This window comes from Anomaloglossus baeobatrachus, chromosome 8, assembly GCF_048569485.1.
Source record: "Anomaloglossus baeobatrachus isolate aAnoBae1 chromosome 8, aAnoBae1.hap1, whole genome shotgun sequence".
NCBI classification, from domain to species: domain Eukaryota; kingdom Metazoa; phylum Chordata; class Amphibia; order Anura; family Aromobatidae; genus Anomaloglossus; species Anomaloglossus baeobatrachus.
Genome location: NC_134360.1, coordinates 71,699,098 through 71,724,811, shown reverse-complemented (window position 1 = coordinate 71,724,811; position 25,714 = coordinate 71,699,098). Strand labels below are relative to the sequence as shown.

Below are 25,714 nucleotides of genomic sequence, written 5' to 3'. Positions count from 1 at the left end.
ATATTAGACTGACTCTGAAGCAACTCAAGTCCATAGAAAAAGGTTTTCCAGCAACGGCAAACAATAAAAATTAGATTAAAACATACCTATTATTTAACAATTAAAACATAATAAAAATTATGAAAACATAGAACAGATAGGTCTACGCGTTTCAGGCAAGAGCCCTTAGTCATAATTCAGGGCTCTCACCTGAAATACGAAAACTTGTCTGTGCTATGTTTTCATAGATTTTAATATATTTTTAATTGTGAAATAAGAGGTATGTTTTAATCCAATTTTTGATTTTTGCGGTCGCTGGAAAACTTTTTTCTATGTGCTTGAGTTGCTCTTCAGTCTTCACCGACGAACCAACCTGGAGTTCCATGCACCACACCTTGATTTAAAGGGAACCTGTCATGTCATTTTTTTATATTAAACCGCACCCAATGTGTTTTAAATGAATAAATAAATGCAATGAATACCTTAGATTTCAGTCCTAGGGCATAGCTTTTGCTGGCATCAGTCACTGTCCCTCAAGTTCAGGTATAATTATTTTTTTTTAACTTAGGGGTACTTTGCACGCTGCGACATCGCTAGCATCGGCTAGTGATGCCGAGCGCGATAGCACCCGCCCCCGTCGCACATGCGATATCTTGTGATAGCTGCCGTAGCGAACATTATCGCTATGGCAGCTTCACACTAACTTACCTGCCCTGCGACGTCGCTCTGGCCGGCGACCTGCCTCCTTCCTAAGGGGGCGGGTCGTGCGGCGTCACAGCGATGTCACACGGCAGGCGGTCAATAGAAGCGGAGGGGCGGAGATGAGCGGGATGCAAACATCCTGCCCACCTCCTTCCTTCCGCATAGCCGGCGGAGGCAGGTAAGGAGATGTTCCTCGCTCCTGCGTCTTCATACACAGCGATGTGTGCTGCCGCAGGAATGAGGAACAACATCGTATCTCCTATTGGTGCGACATTATGAAAATGACCGACGCTACACACATCACTGATTTTCGACGCTTTTGTGATCGGTTATCGGCGCATCTAGGCTTTACACATTGCGACGTCGTTACCGGCGCCGGATGTGCGTCACTTTCGATCTGACCCCGACGATATCGCAGTAGTGATGTCGCAGCATGCAAAGTACCCCTTAGTCACACCCCCAACATTGCAATTAATTACACCACACTAATTACACCTTCAACATCACGTCTCTGCTGAGCTCCGCCCATTACGGTGACATGAATGTGACATCACCACAGATACTTCACCACCACTTCTTATCTGTTGATTACAACAGGTCTTTTATTAGCCCTTCTCTGCTGAGCTCCGCACATTACGGTCACAGGATCGTGACATCAGCAAAGGTCCTTCACCACCACTTCTCATCTGCTCATTACCTTAGGTCCTTTACTAGCCCTTCTCTGCTGAGTCCGCCCATTACAGTCACAGGATGGTGACATCAGCACAGGTCCTTCACCACCACTTCTCATCTGCTGATTATCAAAGCTTCTTCAACCTCACTTCTCTGCTGAGCTCCACCAATTACGGTGACATGATTGTGTCATTATCAAGGTCCTTCACCACCACTTCTCATCTGCTGATTACTACAGGTCCTTCACTAGCACGTCTCCATGTCTCTGCTGAGCTCTGGCGATTACGTTCACCTGATTGTGACATCACCACAGGTCCTTCACTGGAGCTCAATATTTGAGAAATGGTGGTGAAGGAACTGTGGTGTAATCAATCACAATGCGGGAGCGTGAGTAACTTAAAACAAGAATCATGCCGGAACTTGAGTAACAGCAAAAGATCCGCCCCTATGACTGAAACCAAAGGTATTTACTGCATTCACCTAAGCATATAAAAGCATTTTTTTTAAGATAAATACATGGAATTTTTTTGTTAGTGATGCACATTGCATTATTTAAAACACATTGGGTGCAGTTTAATATAAAAAACAACATGACAGGTTCCCTTCCATTTTGTTGATGGGTGAGCTGATTTTCTACTTTTCATTATAACTGATCTTGAAGCCCCTGGGAAAGGTCATGCTGAGTAAATACACACTGGCATGGTGATTTCTTAGTGCTGCCACCACATTATTCTTTTGGTGCCTTATTCTAGCATTATGCCATAGATGTTTCTGCTGAGACAACCCCTTTAACATGTTACTGTTCCGAGTATTACGAAAAAATTTAATACTATATATTTGTCTATTCCAACAGCCGGACGAGCTCACCAATATCCTTGAGATCAGCAACATCGTCTTCACCAGCATGTTCGCTCTGGAAATGATGCTGAAACTTTCCGCCTTTGGTCTTTTTGACTATCTTCGAAACCCATATAACATCTTTGATGGCATCATTGTCATTATCAGGTATTGCAGAGCTTATTATATACTTGTTTCTAAACTTCAGGAACAATTTCTCTAATATGCTAATTTTCTTAATTTCATAAGACAGGTAATCACCTACATTACTAATGCCGTTAGATAACGTGCTACCTGCTGCTTATCTCTGCAATGGTTCACCCATGCTGTTTTGTTCTGACATATTGATTCAGTTTTCAGGATTATCAGTTTTTATGTAATAAAATTCTGTCCCAGCTGTGTACAGAAAATGCAAACTTGGGTGTATAGTTTGGGCGATAGAAATAAATTAATATTTTAATTTGTTGAAGTAATTCTTAAGGCCCTGTCACACACAGAGATAAATCTGCGGCAGATCTGTGGTTGCAGTGAAATTGTGGACAATCAGTGCCAGGTTTGTGGCTGTGTACAAATGGAACAATATGTCCATGATTTCACTGCAACCACAGATCTGCCAAAGATTTATCTTTGTGTGTGACGGGGCCTTTACTCCTATTAAAAGTTTCTGGGAATCATTCTACGGTGTCAGTAAGAATTAAAGAAATACACAGGTGATTTCCAAATGATTTTAATGAGAGTAATTTATTTTATAGTCCTCCAAAATATAGGTGTCTTATGCATAAATTTAGGCGTTCCTTACAGGATAGCAAATAGTAACATACATAACTGCATAGTAAGTGAAGACACTCCCAGCATCCACCCAGCTAAGCCACATCCCCTGAATAAGTCGTTCCAAAAGTGAAAACCCACACCCTAAGAACTTTTTTTGCAGGCTTGAAGACATTAACTCCTTCTTTACTTAACACATTAGACCTATGGTATGTTTCTAATGATGGTAGGCTATGTGCTTTTTCTACTGACCTGCTTCTTCACACTTATTTAAAGGCTATAGACATCTTTGACATGGAAAAAAAAGATTTTACACGTTTGTGGTTATCTTCAGCTGATAATATTGCAGTATGCAATCTCCATTCCTTAATTCATTTTCAGAATCTATATATATAATTGCCTTATTCAGTCTGTCTGTCTGTCTTGCTCCAAAATTGTGTCCTTAAGGTGACACAAAGCTGATTGGCCGCTGGGCTCGCCATGGCCCCGCCCCCCCGCACGGATTGGCCGCTTGCCCAGGCAACTCGCCCACGCCCCGCCCCCCTCACGCAATGATCCTGGGGAAGGCTAGGAGGGGGAGGCTGAGAGAAGAGAGGCTGATGCTGGGGGAGGCTGAGGCTGGGGTAGGCTGGGAGGAGAGAGGCTGATGCTGGGGACAGTAAAGGCTGATGCTGGGAGGAGAGAGGCTGATGCTGGGAGGAGAGAGGCTGATGCTGGGAGGAGAGAGGCTGATGCTGGGAGGAGAGAGGCTGATGCTGCGGGCAGAGAGGCTGATGCTGCGGGCAGAGAGGCTGATGCTGCGGGCAGAGAGGCTGATGCTGGTGCAGCATGGGGGATGGAGCACGATGGGGGGTGCGCAGCATGGGGGATGGAGCACGATGGGGAGTGCGCAGCATGGGGGATGGAGCACGTTTGGGAATGCGCAGCATGGCGGATGGACCACGTTTGGGAGTGCGCAGCATGGCGGATGGAGCACGTTTGGGAGTGCGCAGCATGGCGGATGGAGCACGTTTTGGAAGTGCGCAGCATGGTGGTTGGAGCACGTTTGGGAGTGCGCAGCATGGCGGATGGACCACGTTTCGGAGTGCGCAGCATGGCGGATGGACCACGTTTGGGAGTGCGCAGCATGGTGGATGGACCACGTTTGGGAGTGCGCAGCATGGCGGATCGAGCACGTTTGGGAGTGCGCAGCATGGCGGATGGAGCACGTTTGGGAGTGCGCAGCATGGGGGATGCAGCACGATGGGGAGTGCGCAGTATGGCAGATGGAGCACGTTTGGGAGTGTGCAGCATGGCGGATGGACCACGTTTGGGAGTGCGCAGCATGGGGGATGGAGCACGTTTGGGAATGCGCAGCATGGCGGATGGACCACGTTTGGGAGTGCGCAGCATGGCGGATGGAGCACATTTGGGAGTGCGCAGCATGGCGGATGGAGCACGTTTTGGAAGTGCGCAGCATGGTGGTTGGAGCACGTTTGGGAGTGCGCAGCATGGCGGATGGACCACGTTTCGGAGTGCGCAGCATGGCGGATGGACCACGTTTGGGAGTGCGCAGCATGGTGGATGGACCACGTTTGGGAGTGCGCAGCATGGCGGATCGAGCACGTTTGGGAGTGCGCAGCATGGTGGATGGAGCACGTTTGGGAGTGCGCAGCATGGGGGATGCAGCACGATGGGGAGTGCGCAGTATGGCAGATGGAGCATGTTTGGGAGTGTGCAGCATGGCGGATGGACCACGTTTGGGAGTGCGCAGCATGGCGGATGGAGCACGTTTGGGAGTGCGCAGCATGGCGGATGGAGCACGATGGGGAGTGCGCAGCATGGGGGATGGAGCACGATGGGGGGTGCGCAGCATGGGGGATGGAGCACGATGGGAGGTGCACACCTCCCCCCAACACACACACACACGCGCACTGCACAACACACACACACACTGGGAACCACAAACAACGCCCTACACAGACACCCACACACACAGACAACGCTGCACACACACAACACCCAACACACAAACACCGCGGCATACATAAATATACGCACATACCGCACAACACACACATTGCACAAAACATACCTCCCCCCAAAACACACCACACACACACAAACCGCGCAACACACACACACACAACGCTACAGACACACAGCGCTCCACAAACAACGCAACACACGCAACACACATACAACACCGCTCTCACCCCCCGCCACACCCAGACAACACCCAGAACATGTACAGCGCCCTACACAAACACTTAGTAAGTACACAAAACAACATCTATATATATATAACAAAAATCATACATGAACTACACAATACGTAAATTCTAGAATACCCGATGCGTAGAATCGGGCCACCTTCTAGTCTTAGATATGCATTTTGTAGCCTGATCCAATTTTTAATTTTTTTCTGTTGCAGGAGTGTCCCTCTCTGCAATACATGCTGGATATAAACTCCTGAATGTTGCTGTCTTTACTCACTTTCATGTATTAGCACAACACCAAAATCTACTTTTTTCCTCTTATTAACTTCTCATTATGTGTATAGACTGTTTTCTCTGCCCTCCATAAACTTTTAGATGATTTCCCCTCTTTCCTCTGCTACTCTGTACAACTTCCACTTACATCTGCTATCACTAACAATGAAATGATGGGAAAGGGAGCAGAGAGCTGACAGAATCAGGAGCTCTGGCAGCTTTGTTTCTTTTCTGGGGATCACTCAGAAGCAAAATGGCAGTGTATTTCATTTAAAAAATTGTTCAGCTATTTGCTTCACTTTGCTTTTAACAAGAAAATGAATATTAAAGAAAATATTTGTGCAACACTGAAAATAGTGTTAAAGTCTTAAAAAGAACCAACCACCAGGATTTTGATATGTAAACTAAAGCCAGTGCTATACTGGCGATAGGATGCTGATTCTAAGCATACTGTCACGCTTGCCGGGTGTAGCAAGCATAGTGAGGTGTATTCAGACCTATGTGCATCTGAAGCACAACAAAAACAGATAAAAAAAGGAGTACTAAGCACACAAAAACAACGGGAGGCCTTGCAACTAGTGATAGGGATTAGGTGGGCACCTCCTAATCTCACCTGCAACTGTCCCTTCTCTCCTCACCAGTCCCTCCCTATACAGTCTCCACAACTGTTGCTAAGCAGGAACCTGGAACCCTTGGAACTCCCTATAGTAACCCTGACTAGTGAGAGACTAGACCTCACCACTGCACTAACAACACACCAGGGAAGGAAGGACAAACAGGGAAGGAAGGACAAACAGGGGGGGAAATAAATAACTGGAAAGGATATAGCCTGAACTTCCTATAGCAGGAACTTGACTTGCAGAACCTTCCTCATTGGCGGTCAGGACACCAATGAGTTTGTATCTTCAGGAGGGAATGATGGGAAACCTTGCTATTTGAAGTTGAAGGGCATGACTACTGAGTAAGTGCAGCTGATCACTCAGCAAGGAACTGCTTCGGAAAAGCTGCATTAGAAAAACTGGCACTTAACCAGTACAGTGCCAAGAAAAATGAAAACCCATTTAAATGAAGAGAGCCAGATGAGAGGCTCCAGTCCAAAGGCTGTGACGGGTCTCAACATGCAGGGAAATGATCGTGACACATATCTTTAGTTGTGAGATTGGATGTATACTTTCTGAAATATAGAAAACTAAATTTTGTGAAATGCACTGTTATTTGATGAGAGGTGCAACGGTATATCTAATAGGTGGGTCTGATTTTGATAGTTATTCCAGCATCTGTCTGCTGCCTGTCCTTCCTCCCCCCTGGCTCTATTATTACAGGGGGAGGAAGGAGGTAGGAAGGACAGGCCGGCAGACAGGAGCGAGAATAATGAGCAAAACCCGATCCACCTATTAGATACTTCATGAGAGGTGCAACGGAATAACAGCGCATTTCACAAACTTTACTTGCCTAGAGTTCAGAAAGTATACATCCGATCTCACAACTAAAGTTATGTATAGAATCAGCATGATAGCTCCAGTATAGCACTGGCTATAGTTTATATATTAAAATTCTGGTGGTTGGTCCTCTTTAAGTGCTCACAAAGACACCATATAGCAGCCTATGGGTGCCTAGTGTTCCATAATATGCTTGCATGTATGATCTTTCTATGTGAGCTTACTATTATCAAGAATTGAAGTAAAATGAATTTACGCACTAAAATTGTATAGAATTATAAATGTCAGATGTAATACTTCACCGAGACAAATATATAGAAAGAAAAGAGTTTTCCTTGACTTTTTACATTTTAATAGAGGAAAGAGACCCTTATAAAATAAACAATGAAGCATTACTTACCTCTCCAAACATACGATATGATATTGCTCGGGTGATCATCTGAGCCTGCAGCCATTGTCTACAGTGGTTCAGAAACTAAGGGGTACTTTGCACGTTGCGACATCGCTAGCATTGGCTAGAGATGCCGAGCGCGGTAGCACCCGCCCCCGTTGCACATGCGATATCTTGTGATAGCTGCCGTAGTGAACATTATCGCTATGGCAGTTTCACATGCACTTACCTGCCCTGCGACGTCACTCTAGCCGGCGACCCGCCTCCTTCCTAAGGGGGCGGGTCGTGCGGCGTCACGGCGATGTCACACAGCAGGTGGCCAATAGAAGCGGAGGGACGGAGATGAGCGGGACATAAACATCCCGCCCACCTCATTCCTTCCGCATAGCCGGTGGAGGCAGGAAAGGAGATGTTCCTCGCTCCTGCGGCTTCACACACAGCGATGTGTGCTGCCGCAGGAACGAGGAACAACATCGTATCTCCTATTGCTGCGACATTATGAAAATGTCCGACGCTACACAGATCACTGATTTTCGACGCTTTTGCGATTGTTTATTGGCGCATCTAGGCTTTACACGTTGCAACGTCGTTACCGGCACTGGATGTGCGTCACTTTCGATTTGACCCCGACGATATCACAGTAGCGATGTCGCAGCGTGCAAAGTACCCCTAAGTGTCATCATTGCTAGTCCTGCCCAAATGGTGGTACTAGAGTGGCAGATGATTGGAGGTCCCTAGTCTCTAGCAAAGTTTGAAAAGTAGTGGAAAACTCTTTTAAATAATTTTTTTAAAAATTTGACATTTAGGGTAATTTAATTGTACAGCACTGTGGAATTTGTTGGTACTATAAAAAAAATCTTATAAAATATCTTTTTTACTAGACTAAAGCGGGCTTTACACGCTGCGACATCGCTAGCAATAGCACCCGCCCCCGTCGGTTGTGCGTCACGGGCAAATCGCTGCCCGTGGTGCACAACATCACTAACACCCGTCACACATACTTACCTTCCTAGCGACGTTGCTGGGGCCGGCGAACCGCCTCCTTTCTAAGAGGGCGGTTCGTGCGGCATCACAGCGGCGTCACTAAGCGGCCGCCCAATAGAAGCGGAGGGGCGGAGATGAGCGGCTGTAACATCCCGCCCACCTCCTTCCTTCCTCATTGCCAGCGGCCGCAGGTCCGATGTTGTTCCTCATTCCTGCGGTGTCACACATAGCGATGTGTGCTGCCTCGGGGACGACAAACAACCTGCGTCCTGCAACAGCAACGATATTTGGGATTAGAACGACGTGTCAACGAGCAATGATTAGGTGAGTAATTTTGATCGTTAACGGTCGTTCCTACATTTCACACGCAACGACGTCGCTAATGAGGCCGGATGTATGTCACGAATTTCGTAACCCCCAATGACATCTCGTTAGCGATGTCGTTGCGTGTAAAGCCCGCTTAAGTTATATTATTTTATTGTTTCTGATGAATAAATCACATTACAGAAAACCCCTTTCAGAAAACAAGTCCATGGCGATTAGCTGTTTGGTTAAGGTCCCCCTTGCAAACAGTTGATTTTGCCAGGGGAAGCCAGAGCCAGCAGTTTTCCTGCAGCAGTCGCTGTCGGGTAAATATACTGTAATTTTTTATGGTCATATGGATGAATTTCTGTTTTTGTAATACAAGGGTAGCTTGAGTACACCAGAACAAGACCCATTCATAAAGTAAGATACCCCACCCTTTATGGCAGAGGTCTCAAACATGTGGCTCGCAGGCCACATGCGGCCCCTCAGGCTGCTTTTTGCGGCCAACAGACACGTGCACTCCTTGACGAGCACAGTCCGTGCAGGGGCCGTAGTCGTCGCTGCTCACGGCTTTATTTCAGATGAACGTCATACCGGCGCTGTGCAGAGTAAAGCTGTCTCTGCACTGTTCAAATGGCACCTGCTTGCATCTGATTGGCCAGCAGTTGCCACTGGAGTAGTGCAGAGAGAGCTTGACTTAGCGGCAAAATGTTCATCTGAAATTTAGATGAAGCGCTGACAGTGGCTGCAATCATCAAGGGGAGCTTGTGCCTGCGGGCTGCAAGAAGCAGGTTAGGGAATGCAGAGGGAACGGAGGACAGGTGAGAAGAATGTTTTGATGTGTGTGGAATGGCAGAATAGAGGACCAGGATAGGACATTGCTATTGTCTGTGTGTGTCTGTGTGTGTGTGTGTGTGTAGAATTGCACAATAGCAGACCAGGATAGGACATTGCTAGTGTGTGCGCATCTGTGTGTGTGTAGAGTGGCACAATAGGGGACCAGGATGTGGCCTTGCTACAAGAAGAGGATCAGTTAAGGGCACATTATTACAAGAAGAGGACTTGCATGTGCACATTAGTAAAAGGGAAGAAGGGTGGGCACGTTACTACAAGATGGGGACAACGGTGGGGCAAAATAGTGAAAGGGGACAAGGTTGGGGGGGCATATTACTACAAGATGGCGGCAAAGTTGGGGCACATTTGTAAAAGGGGACAAGGATAGGCACATTACAACAGAATGGGGACAAGGATGGGCACATTGCTACAGGATGGGGACAAGGATGCACACGTTACTACAGGATGGGGACAAGGATGGGGCCCATTTGTAAAAGGGGCAAGGTTAGGTACATTGCCACAGAATGGGGACAAGGATGGGGAAAATTACTACAGAATTGGTATATTACTACAGGATGGAAACAAGGATGGGTATATTACTACAGAATCGGTACCAAAATGGGAACATTACTTCAAGAGGGGGAATAGAATGGGGCAGATTACTAAAAGATGTTGGCCAAAATTACTATATTGTACTAATTGTAAAACTATATTACTTATAAGAAAGGGATAAAATGTAGACAAAATAAACAAAGCATGAAAAAAATTTTACCATCAAAAATATTTTTTTACATATATACATTTAAGCAAAAAGTGCACGTTTTGTTAAAATAAACAAACAAAAAATGTTCAAAAACAGTGATCCAAAGGTGTCTAGAAAGAAAAATATGGTAACAATAAAAATGTCACTTTGTCCTGAAATCAATGTGCCCCCCCCCCAAGTTATTTTTTGTCTATGTGCGGCCCATATACCTAGCCGAGGTTGAAACCCCTGCTCTATGACATCCCTATGCCCCATATGTACATGGTTCGCCATCATGAAATAATTTCTTTGAGCTAAACACTTATATTAGCATATGATATAAAACTACCCAGCATTTAGTCAACAGTCATTCATATGAATCTCTGCTAGAACAGCAGTAGGCAAATGTCTGAATATCAAAGTAGGGTGAGATGCCATTTGAGCAGCCTCATTAAGGAGCTATCCAACAAAACCACTTATCAGCTAATCACATAGTGTTGGGCGTCCCCCCTAAGCCTAAGAAAAGGGTCCTATGTCACCTATGTGAATGGAACAAAGGATGTGAGCGGTGGCCAGGAATACACACTACTGCTTAATTGGCATTGGGAATATGAGACTTCTATCATGATCAGTGGCAGTCATACATTTATTGACTATTCCTTGCATAGGTGATAAAAGCTTTTGTGAGACAAAGTTACACAAAGCTACATTTACCAGCGGCAACGTAAGATTCTGATTTTCTAGAGACCATTTATGTAGAACTTGTACATCTACTTATAATTACATTGTAAATTAATTATCACTAGTGATGACCCGGCACTACTGTGCTTGAGTGCTGGGTACTCATAACAAGCAGTTGGATGATCAGACAGGCTCAACATATGTACCAAATATACAGTATATCAAGCATTTCTCTGGAAGATATAGAGGTGAGCGAACCCGAGGTTTGGTGTTTGGACTTTTATGAGAAAACTGAGTTCAGCTTTAGAGTTCGAGTGCCTTACATAAGAACTTCACTCCCGCGAGCATCACTGTGCTCGGGTACGCTCGTTGCTCAGGCCAAGCCGCTTGCAGTGTTTCAATGCTTCACACTGGAAGTACAGCGTGATTTGATGTAGTGTGCACCAATCGAAAAAAGGGAAACATTCTGCCCACCTAACCCTCGAAAGTGATCTGTTAATGGCTGGCTGTATATGGCCGGACTGCCGAACTGCCCAGTTAGTGACTTCCATTGGAGTTCAGGTCAAGTCCAGATCCCAAACCGAACATTATCTAAATTCCAGCTGAGCCAGCCAAACCGAACTCCCATGGATACGCTCATCTCTATTCGTTACTTGAGTTGAGCCACTCTGATTATCCAACTGTTCGTTATGAGTACTGAGCACGAATGCATGGTAGTGCTCGCTCATCACTAGTTACGAGTACCGAGCACCTGAGCATGGTAGTGTCTGCTCATGACTAGTTACAAGTACCGAGCATGGTAGTTCTCACTCATCACCAGTTACGAGTATTAAGCACCGAGCATGGTAGTGCTCACTCATCACTAGTTACAAGTGAAGAGCACCCGAGCATGGTAGTGCCCGCTCATCACTAGTTACAAGTTCCGAGCATGGTAGTGCTCACTCATCACCACTTCCGAGTATTAAGCACCGAGCATCGTAGTGCTCACTCATCACTAGTTACAAGTGAAGAGCACCCGAGCATGGTAGTGCCCGCTCATCACTAGTTACAAGTACCGAGCACCCGAGCAGGGGAGTGCTCACTCATCACTAGTTACGGGTATTGAGCACCCGAGCATGGTAGTGCTCGCTCATCACTAGTTACGAGTATGAGCACCCGAGCATGGTAATGCTCGCTCATCGCTAGTTACGAGTACCGAGCCCCCGGACATGGTACTGCTCGCTCATCACTAGTTACGAGTACCGACCACCCAAGCATGGTAGTGCCCGCTCATCACTAGTTACGAGTACCGGCCACCCAAGCATGGTAGTGCTCACTCAGAGTCATCACTAGTTACCAGTACTGAGCACCCGAGCATGATAGTGCTCACTCATCACTGGTTACCAGTGCTAAACACCTGAGCATGGTAGTGCTCACTCATCACTAGTCACGAGTACCGAGCACCTGAGCATGGTGGCGCCCTCTCATCATTAATTATCACTATTGCACATTACTTATATACGGTACTATTGAGGAATCATCTGATAAAAAATAAAACCCAATGTCAATTGCTTATTGATAGTTCGCTCATTGTAGGGGTATCTTATACAAAACCATTAGGTCTCATTAGTGTGCCAGATCCTGGGTCCACAAGAGGATCCGCTGGTACTCTAGGAGTCAATCTAATCCGCCCTGCACCTTGTCACTTTTATACATACAATTGATAAAATGATTTTCCCACAAGCTGCATGTCATGTTCAGTTCTTAGGGCCATTGCGATCATATCTCACTTTTCCATTTACGTCTTTCTATGATTTGTTTGCTTTACCATCTTTTAGATTTCATGTATTCTGTTATCTTTCTTGTTGCAGTCATTTGCTATCACTGTCTTCATCATTTTTCCTTCTACCCTTCCCTGTAATTGGATGTTTTCCACACACAGAACAAGACCCTTCCAACCTAGAAGGATCCATGTCGAAGAACAGACTTTTCAGTTATGAAATATGTATAAGTAGAAATCATTAAGTCTTTTTTTCTCTATAATGATCATTTACAATTCATATTCTCCAGCATTATTAATATCTACAGCATGTTTAATCGCCCATTGCTAAAATAACTTTCTTCTTTCGCTCACTGGCTTCGAAAATCACTGTAATTACTGAGTTAGTATATCATCTAAGTAGAATTTAAGGAAGAGTTAGAAGTTGAAGAATGTGTATTGATTTCTTTTCTAGTCTAATCCTCCCATTTCTATTAATTGCTCCTAATTACTGCTGGTATCTTTTCCCCCAGTGTCTGGGAGATTATAGGGCAGAATGACGGTGGGCTGTCCGTTTTAAGAACTTTTCGTCTCTTGCGGGTGCTCAAGCTTGTGCGCTTCATGCCTGCGTTAAGGAGGCAGCTGGTGGTCCTAATGAAGACGATGGACAATGTGGCTACCTTCTGCATGTTGCTTATGCTCTTCATCTTTATTTTCAGGTAAAAGAAAAACCCAATACTTTTATATGTAATATATCCAGAATTATATTTGTTCACTGTGTTGTATAGTAGCATCATTAATCTCAAAATGGTGGCATTGTCCACCTATTTCATAAAATGTCATTACTGGAATTACCCCAAAAAGCTGTTTGTTGTATAGTGACAGATCTACAAGAAAAGAGTGAGACATTTCTCCAGCCTTGGATATTATCAAAACTGTTGAAACATAAAGGGGTTGTCCATCTATTTTAGTTAGAGGGAACTGTGGCACCCCAGTGGTTCTGGGAGCCATAGTGGCGTTCTCATCGCTGGGAGCAATGCCATGCTTGAAAACAGTGGGGAAATCTCGGCCAGGTGCACTAACATGCAACACCACTTCCTCTTCCGGAACAGTAGTGGGAGCTCATAACCTGTGTTGAAGGGAGCCTCTCTTGACATACTAACCTGGAGGAGGCATTAGGGAGCAAAAGGAAGTGAGACCTAAGAACAGTAATACACAGCAAAGAGAACGGTCGCTGTCTGAGAGCTGCTGCCCAGCTCTCCAGGACCGAGTGCATCAAGCGGGACACCGGCGTCCCAGGCTACTGGATGCTAACGGTCCTGTAGTAATGCCAGAGGGCAGAAAAGTTCACCTCCTCTGGCCCACCTAAAATCCAGAGGCGAAGTGGCAAGAAAGAGCCCGGGGTCACTGCTACAGAGTGGGCTCCAGCATCGGCTCACACTATCCATCAGATGGAGGAGATAAACACACATAGAAGAGGGACGCTGTGTGGCTTCAGGTGACAGCGACCTACACCTGCGCACAAAAGCAGGCTTACAAGTACCAGACAGAGAGAAATTCCCCTGCTGCTTCCAGGCTGACCGGACTGCTAACTCCTGGACTACACCAAATACCAGTAAAATGTAAAAAGAAACTCCAACCTGTGTCGTCCAGTGTTTGTCGTCGCCCTCAGCCCTGCACTCCCAACATATTGTTCCATTCAACCATCAGCATATCCCTGGGGCCTAGCTTCTCCTGCGAGAAGCAAGACCATCCTAGCTGCAGTGACATCTGCCCCAGAGGACAGCGACAATAGTAGTGGCAATTACCTGGCCGCTTACTGCAGGTGGTGTCATGATCATAATAGACTTTCCTAACCATCAACTACTACCTCCATCCTCCCTACCACCCGCCAATCCTCCTTCCTGTATGCCTCGGGGCAACGGAACCGAGCCAAGCCACCCCGTGACAACGCAGAGGATCTACACCCCGGCCCGGCAACGAGTAAGTTAAAACATGTGCCCCATGGGGCGCTACAGATCCTGCCAGTAAAATAACAGTATTGGCTTGCAGATATATGGTTAATCTACAGGTCTATAGAATTCTGACAGTGCCTGGCAGCAGTACTGAAGTACAGAACCTGGGAGAAAATAGACTTTATTTCTCTCAGCAGCCGCCGGCTTTCAGTCATGCAAGCGTGCCCAGGACAATTGCAGATACCATTGACAGCACTGAAAATGGCAGCTGAAAGCGTCTCCAGGCACTGATTGACAGCTGGCTCTACAGTGCATCAGTGCTTTCAGTTGCCGCTACCAGTGCTGTGAATAGTGACTGTAGCTGTGCCAGCACACCTGCATGACTGAAAGCCAGCGGCACCTGGGAGAAATAAAGATAATTTTCTCCCAGGTGGCGCACTTTCTATACTGTTGGTGGGCACATCCAGAATGCTACTAAACTTGCAGATTAAAAGCATATTAATAGCGTTATCAGATTTACCAGTTTCTTTTTAATCAAAGTGTTAGTGTTGTGACTTTGTGGCACTCATGTATTACGTTTTCTCTTCTAACACTTGTTAGGGAAGCCTTTCTCACAGACTACACAGTGCTCCTGTTCCCAAAATGTCTATTGATGAAGGAGCATGTGGCCAGACCTGTCACTCAGATTCTTCCATTTAAAGACTTGACATGGGAAAGCTATTTTTCTATAGGAGAAGACTGTTGGAAAGATTTAGTTACATGCTCTTTCATTAAATGCCATTTTGAAGGCAAAAGAACTGTAAACTGTGCAGTCTGTGAGGGAGGCGGCACTATCAAAAGCAGGAGGAAAACTTGTAATACATATATATTAGTAATTGCCACGAAATCATGTTCCCAAAATATTTGACAAAATAAAAATAAAGTGGACAACCCCTTTAATGGAGTTTCTGACATTATCAGTGATCATCTTTGTCTGTTTACAGGATTGTAAAGGGACTCTGTCAGTAGGATCAACCCTTATAAGAAAGTTGAATAAAATCATACCTTGGCATCTGTGATCCGATGTCTTACACCAGAGAAATTCACATTTTTCTTAATATGTAAATCAGCTGTTAAGATCTTTGGGCTGGACATAGATCTCCCTAAGAATCTGCCTCCAGAACAGTGATTTCTTGTACTCTCAGCAATCCTTACTTATGTAGGATTTTCTGGATATTTTGCTCCCTTCAATAGAATTTGCATCTGAGACATCACTACTACCTATGTTCCTACCTACACTAATCATCCATTGATGACCTACTCTAAGGGTACTTTGCATGCTGCGACATCGCAAGCTGATGCTGCGATGCCGAGCGCGATAGTCCCGCCCCCGTCGCAGCTGCAATATCATTGTGATAGCTGCCGTAGCGAACATTATCGCTACGGCAGCTTCATATGTACTCACCTGCCGTCCGACGTCGCTCTGGCCGGCAACCCGCCTCCTTATCAAGGGGGCGGTCGTGCGGCATCACTGCGACTTCACACGGCAGGCAGCCAATAGGAGCGGAGGGGCGGAGATGACCTCCTTCCTTCCGCATATCCTACGGGAGCCGCGGTGACGCCGGTAGGAGATGTTCCTTGCTCCTGCGACTTCACACACAGCGATGTGTGCTGCTGCAGGAGCGAGGAACAACATCGGACCGTCGCGTCAGCGTAATTGTGGATTACACCGACGCTACACCGATGATACGATTACGACACTTTTGCGCTCGTTAATCGTATCATCTAGGATTTACACACTACGATATCGCCTGCGATGCTGGATGTGCGTCACTTTCAATTTGACCCCACCGACATCGCACCTGCAATGTCGTACTGTGCAAAGTGCCCCTAAGGATCAATGTACAATTCTGAATAAAGCATTTAACCTCTTTCTCACATTGGACGTACTGGATACGTCATCAGTCATGTCGATATAATCACCGCCGGCTGCTGCGGTAAGCCGGCGGTGAGTCCTACACATGTCTGCTGATTTGTACAGCAGACATGTGCGGCTATCAGGCGAAGGTGGATCCGCGATCCACCCGCGTTGGTTAACCCCTTAAATCGCGCTGTCAAAATGTGACAGCAGGATGTTAATGGCCAACATTGGAGGCCCTGTGACATGATCATGGGGAGCCGATGGTTGCTATGGTAGCACAGGGTCATGTGGTGACTCCTGTCGCTATCATGACATAGTTCCTGGTACAGCCAGCAGAGCAGCAGCTCTCACAGGTACTCTGCATTTCTGGTAATCAGAGCTGTGCAGCTATGATCAGTAGAAATGAACAAGTGATCAGATTGCTAATCCTTATAGTCCCCCAGGGAAACTTATACAATAAACAAAAAAAGTAAAAAAAAAGTTTTCATTTTTTTTAAAAAATTAAAAAACCTGAAAGTCCAAATCACCCCCCCCATTTGCCCCATTGAAAATTAAAGGGTTAAAATAATATGAAATATAGACAGATTTGGTATCGCAGTATTCGCCTGATGTAGAAAAATATAAAATCAATCAACCTGATCGTTAAATGGCGTAGAGGCAAAAAAATTCAAAATGCCAAAATTATGTTTTTTGGTTGTCACACATTTTGCGAAAAATGCAATAACAGGCGATCAAAACGTAGCATCTGTGTATTATGGTACCATTAAAAACGTCAGCTCAAGACGCAAAAAATAAGTCATAACAGAGCCCCAGACCTGAAAAAGAAAATGCTACAGGTCACGGAAAATGGCGCAAAAAGTGTGCCACTTTTTTTGGACAAACTTCTGAATTTTTTTTTAACCCTTAGATAAAAGTAAACCTAAACATGTTTGGTGTCTACTCGTACTGACCTGAGGCATCATACCCACACATCAGTTTTACCATATAGTGAACTCTGTGAATAAAATATCTCAAAAACAATCGTGCAATTGCACTATTTTTGCAATTTTTCTGAACTTGGAATTTTTTTGCCATTTTCCGGTATGGTATATGGTAAAACGCATGGTTTCTTATAAAAGTACAATATGTTCTGCAAAAAAATAATCCCTTGTATGGCAAGACTGACAGAAAAATAAAAACATTACGGCTCTCAGAAGAAGGGTAGCAAAAAAAACAAAAACGAAAAAGCGGAAAATTGTCCGTGGGTGAAGGGGTTAGGGAGCCTGTTACATTAAACACACAGAAGGCTATAGTTCAGAGATAATTGAGCAGATTGATATTTAGTTTTGTGTGAAATGATCTAGTATAACTTGCAATTTATTGATCTAAATCCCAGTCCATTCTTGTCTCACGAGTCCAGTGGGAGGGGTGATTGAAAGCCTTCTAGGTATAAATGTGTTCTTAGTGAAAAAGAATGAATCAGAGCCTGGCAGCCATATATGTTTTGCTCTTAAATGATCCAGTGTTTAAGAGAAAACATAGTTTGAACAGTTGGGACCATAGGGATCTGCCTGACTAATCCAAAAACACCCCCTCCCCTCTAGTTGATTGACAGCTCTTTCCCATGTGTGCACATTGGAATCTTCAAACTATGTTTTCACTGAAACTCCAGAGAATTTCTGAGAAAAAAAAATACAAGGCGCTGATTCATACTGCTCATGGTCTGGGAAGAATGAATCAGCTGACAGATTCCCTTTATAGGTATCCACAGCTATAAGGTGTAAAACGTCTATGTAGGAAAAAATCAAACAATGTTTCAATAAAAGTAATAGTAATAATAATCTTTTTTTTTCTCCATGCAGTATACTTGGGATGCATATTTTTGGATGTAAATTTAGTCTTAGAACAGACTCCGGAGATACTGTACCTGACCGAAAAAACTTTGACTCTTTGCTTTGGGCCATAGTTACAGTATTCCAGGTATTTCCTTGATTTCTTCATGAATAATGTAATTTTCATATGTATTTTACATGATTATACTCTCTGTATGGATTTAATCCATGATTAGAGTTGAGCGAGTACCTAGCTATTCGTACTCGCTGTACTCATAACGAGTACTGTCTAATACTGTTAGGTCCGGGTGATGGTGGATCCTCTGGGCCATGCACCAGACTCCCCCAGTGAGGCAACCTGGAGCTAACCCCTATACAGGGACTGTCCGGTCACCCCGCCAGAGGGCCTAGGTACACGGTAGCCGGAGTACTAGCGGGACCGGGATAGCGTCCCTCAGGGAATGGGTAGAACGGAGTCTTTAGAGCCACAGAGTTCTTGGAGACAATTAAGGGAGTCCGGTACGGGTGCTGGTTAGGAAACTCAGACGGGATCCGGGTTAGCTGGATGTGACGGGGAGGCAGCCGGGTGAAGCCGGGGATCACAGACAGGCACAGGCAGATGTAACGGTGGTGGGATCCCCCGCTGACGGACACCGGAGGACTTCTTGGCAAACCCGGATTCAGGAGCCGGTTACGGAGGCAGAGCAGACTCTACGAAAGAGACAGAGTTAGCACAGGCAAGGCACATGGGGACCTGGACTCCTAGCTTGCAGAACTTGACGAACAGGCGACGCCCTCCAGGCAGGGAGCTCCTAATATACCTGACCCTGACTGATGCAATATCCTGTTAGGGAGTGCAGGGCCTTTAAGAGGAAGTCAGTGACCGCGCGCGCGCCCTAATGCACATGCGTGACGCCCGGGTGCCGGAGGCCAGAGCAGGCAGTGGTGCCGAGGAGGACGTGTGGCTGGAGGCAGGAGACCCGGGGACAGGAGCGATGAGTGAGAAACAACGTCAGGACCCGGGGAGCTTGACAAATACTCGCATATTCGCTCTGAATAGCAAGTCAATGGGGAAAAACTTACAAACTAATCAGTATCCCGAATTCCGCACTATTTGCTACTCAAACAAATAGTATGGCATTTGGGTTTCTCGTTACATTGCGAGTATTCCCCTTGACTTGCATTGCACTGCATTACATTGAGTATAGCGAGTACGAATAGTTAGGTGCTCGGTCAACTCTATCCATGATATGAAATTGGTCTAGGCACACTCATGGTTGTGTTTTTTCTTTTGGCTTTAAACCAAATACAATTAGTGATGGAGTAACTGACTCCATGACGCTTTCCTTATCTCTACTGTCAACTGCTCTATTGTGATCAAAACAAGTAAAAAAAAGGAACTTTGGACATTACTTTTTATAAAATGTTCCGCTTTTCTCAAGATAATGCTTCTTTTGTGTTTGATTGTATATTAATATTGTACATTACCAAATTGGCTGGCCTCTAGTGATGAACGAGCACAAAGCTTCTCGAGTGCTCGGTACCCGAAGCAAGGAGGTTGGAATTTTGGATGGGCTTGACTCAAATACCAAGTATAAGTCAATGGGAAACTTGAGCATTTTTCTGGATGATTGCTCAAGTTTTCGATTGACTTCCATTATATTCGGTAACCGAGTTGAGCTCGTCCAAACGTCCTACCTGCTCATTTCAAGTACAGAGCACTCGAGCATCTTAGTGCTCATTGATCACTACTGGCCACCACTGCTCTTTAGGAGTGGTGACCAAATATACGTATTGCTTCCAAACTCTTTCCTACTGAGCATGTAAGCACTACATTAAGGTGAGCTAGGATTGTTCGATTGAGCAGTGAGCTCCATTTCTTGTCCACTTCTCTCAAGCCTAACTGCACTTACAATGTAGCAGACTGAAAAGGAAAAGTCATCTAGCATCATCGAGAGTGCGCACAGCTCAGGTTAGCAATGCAACCTTGCTGCTGCAATGAACTGTCAGTCATGCAGGAGCACCTGCCCACCCAGGAAAAAGGAAATAAGGGGCTAGGGAGCGCTGTGCTCCTGGTTGATAAGTGAAACCAAAATTTTAACCCCATCTAGCATTCTGTTTTACCTATAAGCTATCAAACTCTGTTTTTCAACTGGGTTGATAGGCTACACGTCCTCAGCAAACAGCTTGCCTATATTTTTCACTTTAAGGCTGGATTCACATGACCATATGGCATTTGATGTGAGTGCATCGGATGCGATATGCTAATGGCCATCGGCTCCCACTGTGTTGCCAGCGTGAGCCAAGTGTCATGTAACTGTGATCTGATCCTGTGATCGAGTCACAGCTGCAGAGGAGGGGACGGGAGATGCAAGGGAGAGGGAGGGATTAATCTTCCCATCTCCTCCATTGTCAGCCTGTGCGTATATCACACTGCTCTTGGATTTCATCCAAGTGCAGTCCGATGTTTGACTCGCACCCATAGACTTGTATAGGTGCGAGTGACACAACTATCGCTGACAATCGCAGCATGCTGCAACTTTTCACTCATCCAGAATCTGGATGAAAGAAAAGCTGGCCATCTGCTCTCCCTCATTGAATAACATTCGTCCGACTGCAATGCAAGTTTGATTTTCTTGCATTGCACTCATCCGAGTCATATGCTCGTGTGAACGTCCCCTTAAGATAATCAATTTGTAGAATGATCATATCAACTTTTTAGTCACTTGAGATGTGTATTTGCTGTTGCATAGACAAAAATACTGAAGCACTCAGTCTTTTTGTCTAGATTATGCAGTCATGCCCTCTGACTCTGCACCCCTTCACCATTAGCCACAGGTCGTTTTATTCTCTACTAGCAGGTTCCTATTTGCCCATACACATGAAGGTTTGTAACCCAGAGAGAGGATTCAGTTTAGTGTAGATTCCCAGTAATGAGATATGCCTTGACGTGGCTACTGGGCCGATTTTGAAATGGCCATTTTTGTATGCGAAGTATCTCAATTTTTTTCTAGATATCCTTAATCAGTAATGCATACCTATATTCTTGCATTCATTGTTTGCATGCTTTAGCATTTCAGAGTGCAACTGTCTTTTTTTGTTATTATTTGCCGATGTATAGACAGAAATGTGAAACCTAAGCTGCATGTTTTATATCTTGTTTTTGCTTTTCATTATTTCACAAAATGATAATATTGCTCCTATAACTTTGTCAAATGGACCTCGCTCTTTGTCCCTCCTATTCTTCCCTATGTCGTCTTTTAAATGGTTTGAACTACCATTAGATTTGTAGGTAAGTAATTTATAGTTTCATAGTTTTTAAGGTTTAAGGTAGACTTAAGTACATCAAGTTCAATCTGTAGCCTAATACTTAAGGTACCGTCACACTAAGCGACGCTCCAGCAATCCCACCAGCATCCTGACCTGGCAGGGATCGCTGTAGCATCGCTACACGGTTTGCTCGTGAGCTGTCACACAGGCAGATCTCACCAGTGACCAGCCCCCAGCCAGCAATGACGCGTGGAAGCGATGCTGTGCTTGGTAACTAAGGTAAATATCGGGTAACCAAGCCGATATTTACCTTGGTTACCAGCGCACACCGCTTAGCGCTGGCTCCCTGCACTCCTAGCCAGAGTACACATCGGGTTAATTACCCGATGTGTAGTCTGGCTATGTGTGCAGGGAGCCGGCACTGACAGCGTGAGAACGGCGGACGCTGGTAACGAAGGTAAATATTGGGTAACCAAGGAAAGGGCTTCTTGGTTACACGATATTTACATTTGTTACCAGCGTCCGCAGAAGCCGGCTCCCTGCTCACTGCACATTTAGTTGTTGCGCTGTCACACACAGCGATCTGTGCTTCACAGCGGGAGAGCAACAACTAAAAAATGGTCCAGGACATTCAGCAACAACCAACGACCTCACAGCAGGGGCCAGGTTGTTGCTGGATGTCACACTAAGCAACATCGCTAGCAAGTCGTGCCTCAGCAGCGATGTTGCTAGCGATGTTGCTTAGTGTGACGGTACCTTTAGTAAAAATATAGTAAGAGTGAAGTTTAAAACTTAAAAAAGATTTTCAGGTTTTTTTCTACAAAGCTGTTTGTAGCCACCAATATCAATAAGTAAAAAATGTCTGGCACATTTAATCTCTACAGTTCAGTGCCAAAACCTTGATCCTTCCCAATGGTCTTCTATTTGCCTTGACTACAATGTTGTTGTTCTTTATACTGTACCTGACTGCTGCAAACAATCATCATTATCATGCCTTGTTGGGCTAATATCAGTGATTGTCATTATAATTTTAGTTATACGGAATATTTATGCTACAGCCAAGATAAATAATAAACAAGTGGTGTGGATAACTGATGAAGTTCTGGAACAGCAGAGATTAAGTGGACGCATATACATTTTATACTCTTCTGTCCCTGTGAATTTGTACAGCTTTTTTTTATTTTATTTTTTCTCGATATTATACTAGTGAATTAAAAAGCTTGTTTCAGCAAGAAAATCCTTTTTTGGAATTTGGAAGTCAGAGGGATAGCCTTAAGGCCCTGTCACACAAAGATAAATCTGCGGCAGATCTGTGGTTGCAGTTAAATTGTGGACAATCAGTGACAGGTTTGTGGCTGTGTACAAATGGAACGATATGTCAATGATTTCACTGCAACCACAGATCTGCCAAAGATTTATCTCTGTGTGTGACGGGGCCTTTAGGCCAATGTCACACTTGCGATTGCCTCGTGTATATCTCGCGCTAGTCTCACGGTCATCACCCGTCACGGACTCACACTCTCCTTACAGGAGCGGGTCAGTTGTATAGAGATGCATGCAACCGACTCGCTTCTGTGAGGAGAGTGTGAGTCCGTGATGAGTGATGCACTGCGAGACTCGCGTGAGATACACGAAAGGCAATCGCAATTCTGACATGGGCCTAAAGGGGGCTTTACACGCTACGACATAGCTAATGCGAAGTCGTTGGGGTCATGGAATTGGTGATGCACATCCGGCCGCATTAGCAATGCCGTTGTGTGTGACACCTATGAGCGATTTTGCATCGTCGCAAAAACGTGCAAAATCGCTCATCGGTGACATGGGGGTCCATTCTCAATTATCATTACTGCAGCAGTAAAGAAGTTGTTCCTCGTTCCTGCGGCAGCACACATCGCTCCGTGTGACACCGCAGGAACGAGGCACCTCTCCTTTCCTGCCTCCCGGCCACAATGCGGAAGGAAGGAGGTGGGAGGGAAGTGACATCCCACTCATCTCCGCCCCTCCGCTTCTATTGGGCGGCGGTTCAGTGACGCTGCTGTGACGACGCTGAACGAACCGCCCCCTTAGAAAGGAGGCGGTTCGCTGGTCACAGCGACGTCGCAGGGAAGGTAAGTATGTGTGACAGGTCTGGGCGATTTTGTGCGGCACGGGCAGCGATTTGCCCGTGTTGCACAACAGATGGGGGTGGGTACCCACACTAGCGATATCGGTACCGATATCGCAGCGTGTAAAGCGGCCTTTACTCAGAATCCCTCTCCAGTCAGCACAAAGAGCAGCTGCAAATATTATCTTTCACTCTTGCAGACTCAGCTTATCCATGTATATTACATGAACATCCATTTATTTGAATGGCAATCATGTGGCAAACCCCTTTAAGATGCGCTGTCAATTAGGCAACACATTATGCAGAATTCAGCCTGAGTTACATATTAACATATGTATAATATTTCAGTACAATATTTGCATTCACACCTGAATCATTGTGTGGGCTGAGATCCCTGAAGACAGTTTTTAAAAACCCCTGAGATGTAGCTCTTACCTGACTTCCTTTCTCAATATTCCTGAATAATGAAAAGTAGCACGCACTGGGCAAACGACATTAATATAAAATGAATTGCAAAGTAATAATAATAATATTGTTTTCAATCCACAAACCCAGCATTGACTTTATCTATTTTCAGGGATATTTTTAAAAACGTCTTCTAAAGATGTTTGTTGGTTTTAGATTTAGTAATAGTGATCTACCACAAAGGAGTATAAAAGTGGGCAAAAGCAATGTAGATTTTGACATTGTCCCTAGATGCCTCATGTTTTTTTAAAGGATATTGGTCACATGAAAAAATGTTATTAACCTACAGATGTGGGGATTCTGGAAAGTGGTGTTGTGTTTTTGGTGTGTGACCTGCAAAGTCTAGTTCTCGGTATTCTGTCTTCAATGCTTGACCACAAAGTCTGGTTCCTGGTCTCTCTGGCTTGACCATGAAGTCTGGATCTTGGTGTTCCATCTTCGATGCTTGACCATGAAGTCTGGTTCTCAGTATCTGGTCTCTCTTGCTCGACCATGAAGTCTGGTTCTTGATGCTCAGTCTTCAGTGCTTGATCACAAAGTCTGACTCTTGGTATCTGGTCTTTCTGGCATGACGATGAAGTCTGGTTCTCTCTGGGTTTGGCTTACGTCCAAGTGCCTCTACTGCAATAGTGGCCACAAGGCCGTTCTGCTGTTCACACGTCGGCTTTGGCACCAACTCCTTGCACACCTTGGGCTTTTATATTAAATAACTGTGGCACAACTGTCACCTGACCCGGTTTCTTCTCCAAATTTTCCCCTCGAGGAACACACACTCAGTTCTTCAGTTCCTGTCGTTTCTGTCCAACCAGCAGATGGCGATGTTTTCCGGCGAGTACTGTGGGATGTTAAATATAAGCATCTACTGATTGCCATCCCCTTACTATTGGTATTTTCAGCCATGGGGGGGCGCTATTTACTTATTCCCTATCGCCATTTTAAAACGGTGATGATTGAATAAGGGCTCTTAACAACCTTTGTTTTATGTTTATCAGTGGTCACTACGGGTTTTAGCTGCAGATTAACCCCATATCTGCAGTTTATTAGCAGTTCACTTGCCAGGTTCCATTTAAAGAATGTGGTATGGTTTCTGAAGTACCTTAGACATGGAACATAATGTAAAATCCACTATGGGATCTTTTCTATAAGTCAAAATGAACAGTTTCATTGCACAGATGGTCATAATCTAATACTACATTTTCATGCAGTGGCCACAGCTGTAATATCTGGCTAACCAATGCTACATGTCTTTGACATGAACATTCAGAAAAATGCCAACAAAATATAATTTGACTTTTTAAAGTTCATCAGAACCCCTCCCCCAATATAAGGGAACTGGGAATAAATAAGACTATATTGAAATTGAATTTTTACATATCGAAAAATAGAATACAGTATTATACTATATAGAGTATTGTGCAAATGTTTTAGGCATGTGTGAAATAAAATCTATATAGTGTGAATGCTTTCAAAAATACAAGCATTAATAGTGTATTTTTTTCAATTAGCAAAATGCAAAGTGAATGGCCAAAAGAGAAAATTAAGTCAAGTCAATATTTGGTGTGACCACACGTCTTTCAGAACAGCATCCCAGCATCAATTCTTTTAGATATACGAGAGGCTGCTGATACATCTTTGGCTTTACCCAGAAAGAAACGAGATAGGATG

At 44.9% G+C, this 25,714-nt stretch overlaps 1 protein-coding gene across 4 annotated transcripts in view; it reads left to right on the top strand.

Annotated features, from left to right (window-relative positions):
• CACNA1I (calcium voltage-gated channel subunit alpha1 I) overlaps positions 1 to 25,714 on the top strand; it is a 1,217,075-nt gene that overhangs the window by 904,156 nt on the left and 287,205 nt on the right. For all 4 annotated transcript variants that reach the window (XM_075321783.1, XM_075321781.1, XM_075321782.1 and 1 more), the window contains 3 exons: positions 2,207 to 2,358; positions 13,078 to 13,263; positions 18,241 to 18,358. In XM_075321783.1, the coding sequence (XP_075177898.1) occupies positions 2,207 to 2,358; positions 13,078 to 13,263; positions 18,241 to 18,358 (456 nt within the window). The remainder of the gene's footprint in view (positions 1 to 2,206; positions 2,359 to 13,077; positions 13,264 to 18,240; positions 18,359 to 25,714) is intronic.